Consider the following 12,767-nt stretch of genomic DNA (forward strand, 5'->3'; position numbering starts at 1 on the left):
TTTATAACGAAACAGAAATTTGAATTTGTATAAACCGCAACTAAATATAGACGCATTGACTGTAAATGGTAAATTTCAGGTCTGGATCATTACTATGGCATCCTGATAGACCCATTTATGCCTAACGTGGCGTCACAATACAAATTACGAAGACGCCCAACATGCACATGGGCCAAGCATCATTAACCTGTCTTGTGTTTATTGCTGCATGTATCTGCACAACGACACGCGCATCTATTCTATTAGAGTCCCTCTAGATTTTTCCGTGAGGTAATTGATCCAAAGTTCTGGATCGACTTCTGGCAAATTTCCACCCATGCTTTCAGGGAGATGTTCCGGATCAATGACCTTGTGAAACGCCGTGTAGTCGTAACCGTGAAAATGAAGACGTTCCTTCATCTTCTTCTTGAGAAAGGGCTTCGCTATAGTGAGAATAATGGTAATATACCAAGGCTGATGCAGAATATGAATCCCTAAGGAGTAAGATCAAAAAGTCAATGTACTAATAAAATAATAATGTGCCTTTGAATCTTGCAGGAAAGCAATCCTGAATGAATCCAATCATTTTCTTAACGTCATTTTGCCCCATCGATATGACATCTCTGAAGCTCAGATGAGCATCGTCTTCAACAAGAATAAATCCGTTGACTTGAGTTTCTTGGCTTTCGATGAGAACGTCAAGACAGAAAGCCAACGCCCTCAACGAATCGTCGTTAGAAAATTTAGCAAAGTCCATTTTCGAACTGTCCATATAAATAATTTGTGCACCTAAATTTCGAGTACATTCGGTGTGTAAAATTTTCTTCTGTGTGCTTTGCTTACCCTCTCTCGTCCGACTTCCTATCGTAAACGTTCCCGAACGCAAAAAGGGCGCGACTTTTTCGAGCGTCAATTCCTTGAAAATTTCCGGATGATTTTTACGATATTCGAAAAAGCTTTTGTACTGGGTGAAGGCCCGATCGACGTCGAATTTTCTCGCGCGCAAGAAGCGAACGAGAAAGGCGTCGTCGCGTCGCGAATCGACGAAAACGCTTTCGTCGCCTTCGAACTCGTCTATTCTTCGTCGCAGCTCGTCGATTTTCGTTTGTCTGGTTTCATCCGACTCGTTCAGCTCTCGCGCAGCTTTCTCTTTAGTGGAATCAGACAGATGATCGAGATTTTGGAGGCTGGGAAACGGGCAACTCATCGTTGATGGGTCCGGTTAACGTACGTTACAACCAAACAAAAACGAGCGAGAATGGCGAGCTCGGACGCTCAACAGTGCAAAATGTGAATCAAATAGCATTCTAGTGCTTTTATCTATCTCTCGTTTGACGCAGGTGTAAGAAGCAGTTCGGAAAATACACTTGCCCGCGGTGTCATGCCCCCTACTGCTCTCTCACTTGCTACAAAGACGAGGCAGAGAGCGCCACGCTCTTTCATTCCGCCCCAACTAGACGTTGCTCTGTGCTAGGCTCACGCCGACTGTTCGGAGACGTTCTACAAGGAATGGTTCGTGCAGGCGCTGAAGGAGAAACGAGGAAGGCAAGACAATAGAACTGTGCTCGCTTCGCGAGAGATTTTCGTATACTTTGGCTTTCGTATATACAGTTCACACGAAAAACGACAGATGTTCGATATGCTGAAGCGACTCGACGAAGACGAGACCGAGTCGTTCGAAGAGGAAAGTCTCGAAGAGAGACTCGCTTCACTAGACATAGGTACCATTTCGTATAAATCAATAAAATATATGTCAATTATTTAAATTATTTACAGATTCTGCTGAGCCTGAGGATATATGGAAGTGCTTGAACGAAAGCGAGAGGCGAGACTTTCAGCACATGATTAGTAGTGGGGACGTGAGAAGATTCATTAGTCTGTACAAGCCTTGGTGGCAAGAAGAGAAGGCAAAATCTTGTATGTCATATCCTTTTGGGAATAACGAGTATGACGTTTTAGGTTAGCGAAGATCTTCGCGTAAGAGTGCCTAAGCTAATAGACAAGATGCGTCCGCTCAAGCTTCTATTGGGGGTTTGAAAAATGTACAGTATGTATTTGCTTTTTAATTTGATTTTTTTCTTGTAGGAACGAGAGCCTGCCTATCAAATCAAATTCAATCTGATTAATATTCTCTACGCCTATTGTTACATAGTGAAGCTATACAATGGAGATCACAAGGAAATTTCATTGGAAGCAGCCAATGTAAAGAAACAAATAACATAGCAAACGTGGAATGTTTAGATGGCTCTTTACTAGGCTGTTTTTGATTTATCACCAGTACTTAGAATCGGTTCAAATTTTAATGACGTTTCTACCGCGGCTCACGTTTCCGTAGAAAAAACGAATAGCGTAAGATTTAATTAATTGATTGTATTTTACTTATTGCTATGCTAGGTTACATACTTGCGTACGTCGCGTGGCAACGCAATTGCCACGCTCTGCGATGTTTCGTTGATAGTCGAATCAGCCCACGTGTGCGCAGCGTTGTCCGATTTACACGACTTGCTTCGATTGGCTGAAAAGGAAACTAAACGAGAAAAAGGAGATAAGGAGATGAGAAAATCTCTCAAACTGGCTACGAAGAAAATCGAGTTTTACATCTCCTACTGCAACGAATACTGTGGAGACGTTAGATTCGTAGGCGCAGCTCTACAGGCAATACAGGGTACGTTACAATTGGCAGTCAAAAAAACCCTCAAATTTGGACTTATTATAGAATCAATGACCTTAGAAACAACCGAGCACGAGGAAGATGAAAAGCAAGTTAGAGAAGCACTTAGTCAACAGAAAAAACAAAAACGTCTGATAGAGGAAATTGATTAAAAGCGGTTATAGTAGAATGTAACAAATATACGCAAGACTTTATAAGGATTTCAATAAATCCACAACTGCTTCCGGATTGGGAGCGGAAGCAGTCAAAACATCAGGAACGTCGCGAATTAGGACTTCGGTAGTGCTTGGACCAATCGAAACAAACTAAATAAACACAATGTACTAATAACATGTGGGGAGACACAATGACAGATACCCACTTTGGTGGCAGCTCTCCAATTGAATTCGCTTTCTTTTAGAATTGGCAAAGCGAAGTTGACCGATGATGGACTATAAAATATCACTACGTCAGGAGTGGCGTCGTTCTTGTAGAAGGCTTCGACGTTCTCCTTCAGTTGGCTATGAGGCTTCGTTTCGTAGCTGACTATCTCGATAAGGGGAACGTCTAGGAAAAGAAAGAGAGACGATCGTACATGGGGGCATCTAACATAATCAATGAATAGAGATTACTTGCTGCTTTGAGACTATCCGGTAAGCTATCTCTCCTAATATCGGCACATGGAAATATTAGAGGCCGTGGCCTTGGCAGTGAAGAAAACCCTAGTGCATAAAACAAGTTCGATCATGAACGTCCTATTAAACCAATAGTGAAAATATTAATACATGATATGATCTGGGTAGCCAAAGCTTTGGCATTCCCTGAATCAGAGCCAGACGTATCGAAGCCAAGATTCCTCGCTAAAATTCCTCTGATCAACTGACAGAATCCCATATCCCTTACGCCCATTGTACCAGCTTTTTCCGTAGCCGGTCCCACGACGAAACATTTGAGATTTTTCGTTACGAGACTCCAATCTGAAACAACGCAAAATCCCTTACGCCTACACGCCTTTACTTTTTCTCGTAATGAACCTCTTACGGCTTCGCTAGCGGCTTCGACGGCCCGTTGACTCGTGAATATGATTCCTGAGAAGAAACGATTGCGAGAACGTGTTCGTTTCGTCGCTTCGGCACGTACCCGAGTACTCTTCTGAAGCGCTGAGCAAGGAACGGATCATTTCTCCATTGCAGAATCGAAATTCTTGCGGAAGAATTGCGTGCACGTCGAACCCGGCCGATTTTAGAGCCTAAACGGCGACCTACCGACGATTATTAGGCTCGAACGACGTAATTCTAACTCGGACGTGGTTATCGTCGTCAAACGACGACGTTTGCTTGAAGAGAAGGACTTTTTTGGCCAGGTTTTCTGCTCGGTAGCGCGCGTTCAGAATAACACGCCTTCGGGCAAGCGCACGAAAACGCGGGAACTTTGAAAGGACCAAGAAGAACTATTCAACACGGACGAACACCATGGAAACGAAGAACCAACAACAGAAAACCGCGTCTCTCACTGCACGATAACGACGGAAAGAACCAAACCAACGACGACAACGAAAAACGACACAACGACGCTCGAAGCCGAATCGAAATCAGCGTTGCACCTGTCCGTACTGCAGCACGTCTTTTTCGTGCACACTCTCAGTATGCTGATGCCGACGCACAGGTCCTGCTCCTCGCACGATGCCTCGCACGTGCGAGTGTAGACGCCCGACACGGAGGTCGTACTGCAAGACGCGCCGACGTCCGTGCACTCTTCCGTCGGAGTCGAATTCGTCGGGATGCTCGTCTCGCACGCGTCGCCGCGCGTCAAGCTGCTGCAATCGTAGCACGTCAGGGCGTACGCGTACGCGAAGACACAGCTGAAAACGACAAGGCATGGGACGAACTTCATCGCGGTGTAACGACTCGGAGAAGGGCAAACAACGACTGACTCTGTTTAACAGATGGAAAGTAGTCCAAAACAGCCAATCAGACACACGGACGACAGGACACCTAACGGAGAGAATTCACGTCTCTAGCTAACTGACGTCTACACCTGTGACTTACAGTAGCTAAAATGTATGTCAGAGAACGTTCAAGAACTCTTGCCTTTTTTTTCTAATGCATCCCCTTGCAATCATACAAACTTTCTCTCTAAATACGTCTAGCATAAATAATGAAATGTAAAAGCTATATAGAGGTTCTCTTGTTCTCAATAAATAAATAGTGAATCTGCGCTTTATATGCATACGAGAGAATATGCGGATACATAAACCTTTTTACTCGTGATCGCCTTCTTCGACGTCTTCTCCAATCCCTCCGCCGCCCGAATCCTCGTCCTCCTCCTCCTCCGTCGCCGGCGACGCGTCTTCCCGAATCGCCTCGCCTTCGTGGACGCCACTCGATTGGCCAATCAGTTGGCAAGGCGACGCTAGTATTCCGGCACCACAATCGCAATAGAATCTATAGAAATAGACGTCGCGACCTTTATCATCATATATATATCGTTTTCCCCATCACCTGTCACGACGAACAAATTCGAATTCGTGACCTTCGTGACAGTGACGTATGCAGCTGTAGCAAACCGCATTGCTTTCACCTGTCTGACACGTCTTACATCTAAAATCCACACACAAGTGCTCATATAAACAGATGTGCTATATCTCGTATAGGCAAATATTTACCTGTAGAAATCGTGTATCGAGAAAGAACGATCTCCGGTGACACCAAAGAGGCACATTCCGGCGGCGAGCGTCTTATTCAAAACGTTGTGATTTCCAAACACTCGGTTGTCTGATTCAATAGAAATCATTTTTGTTCCCAATCGACTTAGCATCCACGATTACTTACGTTTTAGGTAGGGTTCTACGCCGGACGCCAAGGAAATTCCTTCGTATTGATTGTCGAACACGGAATTGCCTTCAATAAGGCCACCTTGCATAAAATAATTATATGAATAACTCATCGGCTTGTGAGAGCATACTGGCTTCGTTTGTCACTTCAATTCCGGACGTGCCGCATGAATAAACTCGATTCCCCTTCACAGTGGGCTTACTCCCGGAATTAATAAGTACGCCTATAATATTAGCATTATAAAAATTATACCACACCCACCCAATTGCTCTACCTACCAGTAGTAGCATTGCAAAAAATATCATTGTCTTCAATGACTCCGAGTCCGCTTTCAAAAACGCAAATACCGCATTCGTAACCATGGTGAATCTTATTGCGTCTCAACGTCGGATTGCTTTCCTTCTTTATCCAAACGCCAGCGAGCGCATTCTCAAACACCTCGTTATCTTCGATGACGCCCAAACCTAAATAATAAGATTAGAAATCATTTTTCTCCCCCCTCCCATTATTTCTACCTTCGTTATAGATGAGTATTCCCCCGTTGCTTCCTCCCCAAATCTTGTTATTTCGCAGAAGCGGATTGCTCTGGCTTCGTATCTGAACGCCCGAATAGCGATGATTGTAGATCTCGTTGTCCTCCAACACGCCGCCGCCCTTGTCGTAGAAGTAGACGCCCACCTGACGTCCGCTGTGGATCCGGTTACGTCTCAAAACAGGAGAACTTCCTAGAGAAAAAAAAAGGAAGTTTCGTATCAAATATTAGTCAAAACATGGGCGTCGTCACTGTCTCACCTGTAGTGACCCAAACTCCGGCGAGTGTGTTCGAATGGATTTCGTTTTCCTCGATTATTCCCAGACCGCCGTCGTGCTAAAACCGGCTCGGCTCGTTTTCTTCTTTAGAGAGTACGGGTTCGATGAGCTCACCACATATATTCCTCCGTGGCAACCGTTGTGAATTCTATTTCGTCTCACCAGGGGATCGCTGCCGGAACGGATCTGCACTCCAGCCAGAGTATTTCCTAAAAAGACGATAAAGTATTATATGTACACGGGCGTCGATTCAACTTACCGTATATATCGTTGCTCTCCAGGAGACCGCGTCCATTTGAGAAAATGTAGACGCCTAAGATAAAACAGGTGCGTTTAGGTAAATAGATTGATTACGACTCTTTACCTCCTTGCTTTCCGTTGAATATCTTATTTCCCTTCAAGGTTGGATTGCTGTCTGAAGTGATCCACACTCCGGCGTACTGGTTGCCATAGATATGGTTGTCCAAAAACTGGCCACGACCCTACGTGAAATTTGTCAGCATTTTTATTTCCTATGTATTTTCTTACGCCATCGTGAATGTAAACGCCTCCCGTTCTTCCGTTGCAAATATTGTTCTTCAAGACAATAGGATTGGCGGCGTTTTTCACCTCGATTCCAGCTATTCGATTTTCCGACACCGTGTTTCCCTCAAGCAGGCCCTACAGTAGAACGTCTCACAAAGGTGACTTGTAGGTCGACTTGGTGTCCTACCTGTCCTCTGTCAAAAATAAAGAATCCGACGTCGCGACCGCGGTGAAGAGAGTTGTTGCGAAATATCGGCATGGCGAGATTCTTGATCCACACTCCGGCTAATTTATTATTAGAAATGTCGTTGTTACAGTAGAGTCCCTAAAGGAGAGAAAAGGAGCTAGCATTTATTGAACAGATGACCGTATATTTTTTCTTACGTGCGCTTCGCTGTCAACGAAGATGCCCACGCTCTCCGAATCGGCAATTTCGCATCGTCTCACCGTCGGATTGGCGTTCGGCCCGTGAACGTAGATGCAAGCACCGCCTATGCATAAAGAAATACGTTACATTTGTCCGGTTTTTTTTTCCGTTTCTCTTGGCGTTACCGTAGCACTCGCTCGTTATAAAGCAATCTTGAATAATAGGATTGCATCCGGCTGGAACATCGATACAATAATAGGGCGTCGACTCCACTGAATTCAGTGGTAAACCTCCCTAGGAGAGAACAGTTGCTTCCCCATTATCAATGTGAATTATTACGAGGCGATCAATACTTTAATAGTCAAACGCGACAAAACGGAGTTCTTTGCACTGCTTCGAAATTCGAATATTCTTCCACTGGAAGAAGACAAGGTGACGGATCCTATACGCATGTTACATAATAGCATATTCAAATATAGCCATGAAGTCGTTTCCTCTAACCGGATCCGACGATGGCAACGGGCCTGTCGACGACAACGTGTTCATAATACACGCCCGTGTGCACGATAACGAGTGCGGGTTTCGCCGCGACGTCGCCATCCGAAGTCGGTCCCATGGGACAAGCAGCAACAGCGTCACTAACGTGACAAAAATACTAAACAAACAGTTCCAAAAAAATGTCATTTAGGAGATCGATCGACTTTAATTAATAAGCACTTTTCTAGGACAATCGAAGGCGGGGCTTTCTTTCAGAATAGCAACCATTTCAGGATACACGTGAACGCTAGTATGCTAAAAGAGAGCACAATCAATACTTCCACATAAACATCGTTCGGCTCATATTACCATTTTCTTGAACTCTGCCTTATAGTCGATTCTGACGTCAAAAACGGAGAATGCCGATGACTGCTCGGCGACAGCGACGGAAGAAGCGACGACGCCACCGGAGGCTTCGCCTTCGTCCGGCGGCGGGGTCCCACTTTGATCCTGATGCTGATAATGATGATGATGATGATGATGGGACCATGTCACGTCGTTCCCGGAAGGCGAATCGTGATCGAAACCCTCGGTGAGACCAAACACGGACATGAAAAGTTTCTTCCTAGAAAACGAGATGTCTGGTTATAATATATATGATGGGGATCGACTCGGATATAATATACCATATGCTTTCGTCCGCACTAATCTTATAGAATTGCCTCGAGACCTGCGCCAATCGGCACAGATCTTGCTCGTTGCAATAGCTGCATACGAGCAACAGAAGCTCCTCGGGCAAATCGGAAATAGTGAGAGACGAGCAGCCGCCGTCTTCGCAAGAAGCCGCCGACAGCTTCTTATCCGGAGACGGCCTCTTCGCAGGCGGATCGGAACAGGGAGACTCTCCACACGCCTAAATAATAAATAAATAACGCAAATCAGAATCGAAAAAATCTAGCGCGCTCTACGCGAACAATGCCACTACTGTACGCTAAACGAATTAATTAAAAAGTGCATGCTTAGACCCGCGCGTATCGCATCGCATGCACGTGGCACCGCCCAGTTCCGCCCCCGCGGCGGACGGAGGCGTCCGCCGTCGTCTGTCGTCTCACCGTCGAATAACGCGTTCGCCTTTGTCGCGTCGAGCGACGAAGAACGGACGACGATTCTTTTTCGTTCGTCGCCATGACCTGCGCGATAGACCGCAATGCGATTAGAAATTAGAGCGATATCGTCGAGGCGCCGCGCGAGCCCGAAACGACGCGTCGCGTCGCCAGGCGAGGCGATGAGAGGGTTGTCGGTTGAAAACGGGGGGTTTTCGTGCGTTCGACGGCGAATTGGGACGCAGGTCGCACGGGAACGGGTCGTTTGAAGACGCGGAAATGGCGTTTCGGGTGGGTCGCGCGTCTCGGAGATCGATTTCGACGCGTTCGGCTACCTGTAGAGCGGTTTGAGGTGCGTTTCGAACGGCGACGACGATTGCTGTAGTCGTTTAGACCGGCGTGCTTGTTGAATTGGAGGATCGACGAATCGGGGGCGGAGGTTGGCACGTGAGGGATATCCCGGATTTGGGAGCATGTACACTTTTGTTTACCGTGTAGCCAATTCAAAATTAATATGAAATACTGTATGCAGTAGACAGTAGACATTTTCAACAAGTCATTCTGACTCATATCTATTATTACTTGCTACGAATCGGGGGGATCTCCCTCTTCCGGGAAGACCTAAAACCCCCCTGGCCAATAGATGAGTCCCGTTGATCCGGTTCGCGAATCGCGTAGTCGCACTTTCACTGTTAGACATTCGCAATATCAAGCCCGAGTCACGTCATACCAGCCATACCTGAGTCACCACCGTGACCCATGGATCAAAGATGGGAGAACGTCGTAAAACCTGTCTTTTCCGACCTCGTCCAAGTCTTGGATCCCCTCGCTTTGCGGGATCGACTCTACTCTAATGATCTCGTTACGAGAGAGGAGTTTCAGCGACTGTCTCACCTTCACACGAAAGAGGAAATGACACGCATGCTTCTTGTTGACATTTTGCCGCGAAAAGGAAAAACGGCTTACGATCGATTTCTGGATGCGCTGCAGAAGACGAAAGGACAGGAGCACGTCGTAGAAGAAATACTCAGACCGACAAAGAAGGGTTCGTAAGAGACCACGAAAGTTAGTTTGGACTGACCCTTGAGTCCGGGCTTAGATTCCGTCCAAAATGATGCACAAAAAATCAAGGACTTGGAGGATAGGCTGGCTAATGCAGAGGCAGCGCTTTCAAAGCAAAAATTGACAACCGCTGGATTGAGAATAAAGGTTCGGGACGCCATATTGCTCACAGTACGTTCGTTCTCATTGTGAACTTGTAGCTTGGCCCCAGATGGTATCGTGAACATGTTCTCAAGTGGGAAATGATGAAGCTACGCGAGCCTCTTCCTCTGCTCGAATGTAATCCTTACGGATGCGTGGCTGAAATCAATGGAGCCGTTCACCTTGGTTGGGGCAACAAAATATATTGGCTAAAGAATGGAAAGTGGAAAGAAAAGAGACTGGAGACAAGTTCTCCCATTGGGAGCTTGATCGAATGTGAAGGAAACGGATACGTAATAAATGGAGGCGGATTTTTTGGAGACAGATGCAAGACGATCAGCGTGTGGAACAACGAAACGGAAGAATTGGAGCTGCTGACCAAAATACCGCCCGAATATCAGCTGAGACATCGATCAGCAGTTGGACACAACGGGAAAATTTATTTCGTAGGCGGCTTCGACGGAAAGAAGACCAATCAAGTCGACTGCTTTGATATCCACACAAAAACGTGGAGCGAAGCGAAGAGAACGAAGCAGACACGATGGGCGAGTTCGTTAGCGGCGATTGACGATAAGCTCTTCGTCGGAGGAGGCTGGGGCCACAGCGACGCCGAATGTTTTCTAATCAAAGAAGACCGATGGGTAGATATCAAGCCCAACACAAAGGAGGACTGCGAGTGGTCGTCGTGGAATGGAAAACTCGTCGCGACGGGAGGACACGGTTCCAGCAACGTCGTCGAAATGTACGACGATTCGGCCGGTGACTGGCTCCCGTTGCCGCCCATGAATAAGGGCCGATGGGAGCACGGTGCCTGTGCGACGAAAGAGAATAAATTGTTCGTTGTCGGGGGAGACGGTGCGGACAATTCAGTAGAGTACTTATGTATGTAGCTGACTTTTTTATCCAGACGTATGCAACTCCTTAGATGGACTAAGATGGCCCTTTGGTGCTCAATGCTTCTTGTAACCCTGACAACAGTTTCGGGCCGAGTGACCTTAGCAAAGATCCGTGATCTAAGGGTATTTCCCTTTTCTTTAGTTCGATCAGCAACTCCCGCATTTCACCCGTTTCTTCTCGTCGCTGTCGCCGAGCTATTTTTTCCGTCCGTCAACTGACGGCGATGGACGCGCGGTGGGAGACCGAAGTAAAGCCCATTTTTCCCGACCTCGTCCAAGTTCTCGATCCGCTCGCGCTTCGAGATCGACTCTACTCCAACGATCTGATCACGCGAGAAGAATTTCGGCATCTGACGCACCTTCTCACCAAGGAAGAGATGTCGCGCACGCTTCTCGTCGACATTTTGCCGCGGAAAGGACGAACGGCCTACGATCGATTTGTGAGCGCTCTGCGAGCGACAAAGGGGCAAGAACACGTCGCTGAGGAACTCCTGGAGGCGAAGAGAAAAGGTTTGATACTGTAGGACGCTCTCGTCCATTATTTTCAGAGTAATAATAATTATATTAGATTTCCAAGTCGAATGTGATTCTCCAAATGAATTAAAATCAAAGGAGACGATTGAGGAGCTAAGGGATAAATTGACGGAGTCTGACTCGGCATTCCTTAGGGAAAAATTAACGAATGTCGGACTCAGGATGAAGGCAAGCTTGGTTTTTTCGATTGAGTAGCCTATTGATATTCAATTATTTTTTGTAGCTCGGAACAGGATGGGATGGTAAACGTGTTTTCAAATGGGAAACAATGAAGTCAATTGCACCTCGTTCTCCACTTCAATGCAATCCTTACGAACGCGTGGCTGAAATCGACGAAACGATTCACGTAGCCTGTAGCAATACAATTTATTGGATGAAAAATGGGCAATGGGAAGAAAAAAATCTGGCTTTTGGTATAGCCAGCGTTTTTGAGAGCGAAGGAACTGGATACGTGATGACGGGAGATTGGTGGAGAAGATGCGAAAAGATTTTCCAGTGGAAGAGCAAAAAGAAGAAACTGAAACTAGTAACCGAAATACCATCTGAATTTCAAATGAAATATAGGTCAGTTGTTGGTCAAAAGAATAGAATATTTCTTATGGGCGGAGTTGACGGAACGAAAAGCAAACGAGTCGATTGCTTCAATACGGTCAAAGGCAAGTGGGAAGAAATGAAGCCTATGACCAAAGGACGGTGCGAGAGCTCATTGGCTGCGTTCGATAATAAAATATTTGTCGGAGGAGGAGACGGAAGCAACGATGTCGAATGCTTTTTGACCAGTGAAGAAAAGTGGGTAAAAATCAAGGAAACAAAAAAGACGGACTGCCAACTGTCGTCATGGAACGGAAAACTCGTCGCAACGGGAGGAAGAGAGCGGAGCGACGTAGTTGAAATTTACGACGATTTGTCTGGGCACTGGCTTCCGTTACCGTCAATGATTAGAGGACGATACGGACATGGCGTGTGTGCGACGAAAGACAGTAAATTAGTTGTAGTAGGAGGATGGGGCGGCGCAAATTCTGTTGAGTATTTAAAATTCTAAACGTGCTTTTTTTTAAGTTGTCGCGATATTACGGGCAGGTTTCCCCGTTCTTAGTTAGATTGATGGCACAATTGTGTTTCTTTTTGATTGGTTCTATGCAAAAAAAACAAGAAGTCGGAAATGCTCAATGTTTTCTCTGCACTGCATACACACGCACCAAAGCAATCTCTCTTATTAATTAATTAATTAATAACTGCATGATTGGGCGCTCGAGAATGGAAAGCAATGAGATGGCAAATTGTCTTACATGATCATTATGCTGCTTATTATAGTACTGTACTAGATAAACAGGGAAGTCGTGAACGTGTCCACGAACGCCTATCAATCAACGCCAAAGCACCTGGCTA

The 12,767-nt window shown here is 46.0% G+C and overlaps 5 protein-coding genes across 5 annotated transcripts; 2 read left to right on the top strand and 3 right to left on the bottom strand.

The window, feature by feature from the left end:
- LOC136187102 (retinaldehyde-binding protein 1-like) lies at positions 1-1,192 on the bottom strand. Its single transcript, XM_065974628.1, has 4 exons — positions 823-1,192; positions 523-768; positions 94-473; positions 1-40 (listed from the first exon to the last, which is right to left on the bottom strand). The coding sequence occupies exons 1-3, from the start codon at positions 1,184-1,186 to the stop codon at positions 235-237; spliced, it is 849 nt and encodes a 282-aa protein (XP_065830700.1). The 5' UTR covers positions 1,187-1,192; the 3' UTR covers positions 1-40; positions 94-234.
- Positions 1,193-1,221: 29 nt separating this feature from the next.
- Positions 1,222-2,891, top strand: LOC136187131 (zinc finger HIT domain-containing protein 2-like). The gene is made up of 10 exons (XM_065974662.1): positions 1,222-1,269; positions 1,320-1,398; positions 1,454-1,524; positions 1,591-1,700; positions 1,756-1,886; positions 1,939-2,010; positions 2,065-2,181; positions 2,236-2,328; positions 2,374-2,644; positions 2,696-2,891. The coding sequence occupies exons 1-10, from the start codon at positions 1,238-1,240 to the stop codon at positions 2,800-2,802; spliced, it is 1,083 nt and encodes a 360-aa protein (XP_065830734.1). The 5' UTR covers positions 1,222-1,237; the 3' UTR covers positions 2,803-2,891.
- On the bottom strand, positions 2,744-4,522 carry LOC136199663 (uroporphyrinogen-III synthase-like). The gene is made up of 9 exons (XM_065989914.1): positions 4,143-4,522; positions 3,930-4,029; positions 3,770-3,878; positions 3,664-3,717; positions 3,544-3,606; positions 3,415-3,489; positions 3,262-3,351; positions 3,012-3,196; positions 2,744-2,955 (listed from the first exon to the last, which is right to left on the bottom strand). The coding sequence occupies exons 1-9, from the start codon at positions 4,520-4,522 to the stop codon at positions 2,842-2,844; spliced, it is 1,170 nt and encodes a 389-aa protein (XP_065845986.1). The 3' UTR covers positions 2,744-2,841.
- Positions 4,523-4,713: 191 nt separating this feature from the next.
- LOC136199736 (F-box only protein 11-like) lies at positions 4,714-9,216 on the bottom strand. The gene is made up of 22 exons (XM_065990033.1): positions 9,081-9,216; positions 8,755-8,832; positions 8,329-8,555; positions 8,012-8,267; positions 7,883-7,957; positions 7,667-7,820; positions 7,519-7,607; positions 7,351-7,459; positions 7,183-7,289; positions 6,986-7,123; positions 6,802-6,933; positions 6,638-6,755; positions 6,533-6,586; positions 6,388-6,482; positions 6,256-6,331; positions 5,979-6,188; positions 5,742-5,927; positions 5,594-5,686; positions 5,461-5,544; positions 5,295-5,403; positions 5,131-5,229; positions 4,714-5,073 (listed from the first exon to the last, which is right to left on the bottom strand). The coding sequence occupies exons 2-22, from the start codon at positions 8,827-8,829 to the stop codon at positions 4,890-4,892; spliced, it is 2,670 nt and encodes an 889-aa protein (XP_065846105.1). The 5' UTR covers positions 8,830-8,832; positions 9,081-9,216; the 3' UTR covers positions 4,714-4,889.
- Positions 9,217-9,384: 168 nt separating this feature from the next.
- On the top strand, positions 9,385-12,541 carry LOC136199744 (uncharacterized). Its single transcript, XM_065990043.1, has 6 exons — positions 9,385-9,790; positions 9,845-9,954; positions 10,008-10,803; positions 10,856-11,354; positions 11,413-11,546; positions 11,602-12,541. Exons 1-4 carry the CDS (start codon positions 9,505-9,507, stop codon positions 10,912-10,914), a joined length of 1,251 nt encoding a protein of 416 aa, XP_065846115.1. The 5' UTR covers positions 9,385-9,504; the 3' UTR covers positions 10,915-11,354; positions 11,413-11,546; positions 11,602-12,541.
- Positions 12,542-12,767: the final 226 nt, after the last annotated feature.

This window comes from Oscarella lobularis, chromosome 1 (genome assembly GCF_947507565.1).
Source record: "Oscarella lobularis chromosome 1, ooOscLobu1.1, whole genome shotgun sequence".
NCBI lineage: Eukaryota > Metazoa > Porifera > Homoscleromorpha > Homosclerophorida > Oscarellidae > Oscarella > Oscarella lobularis.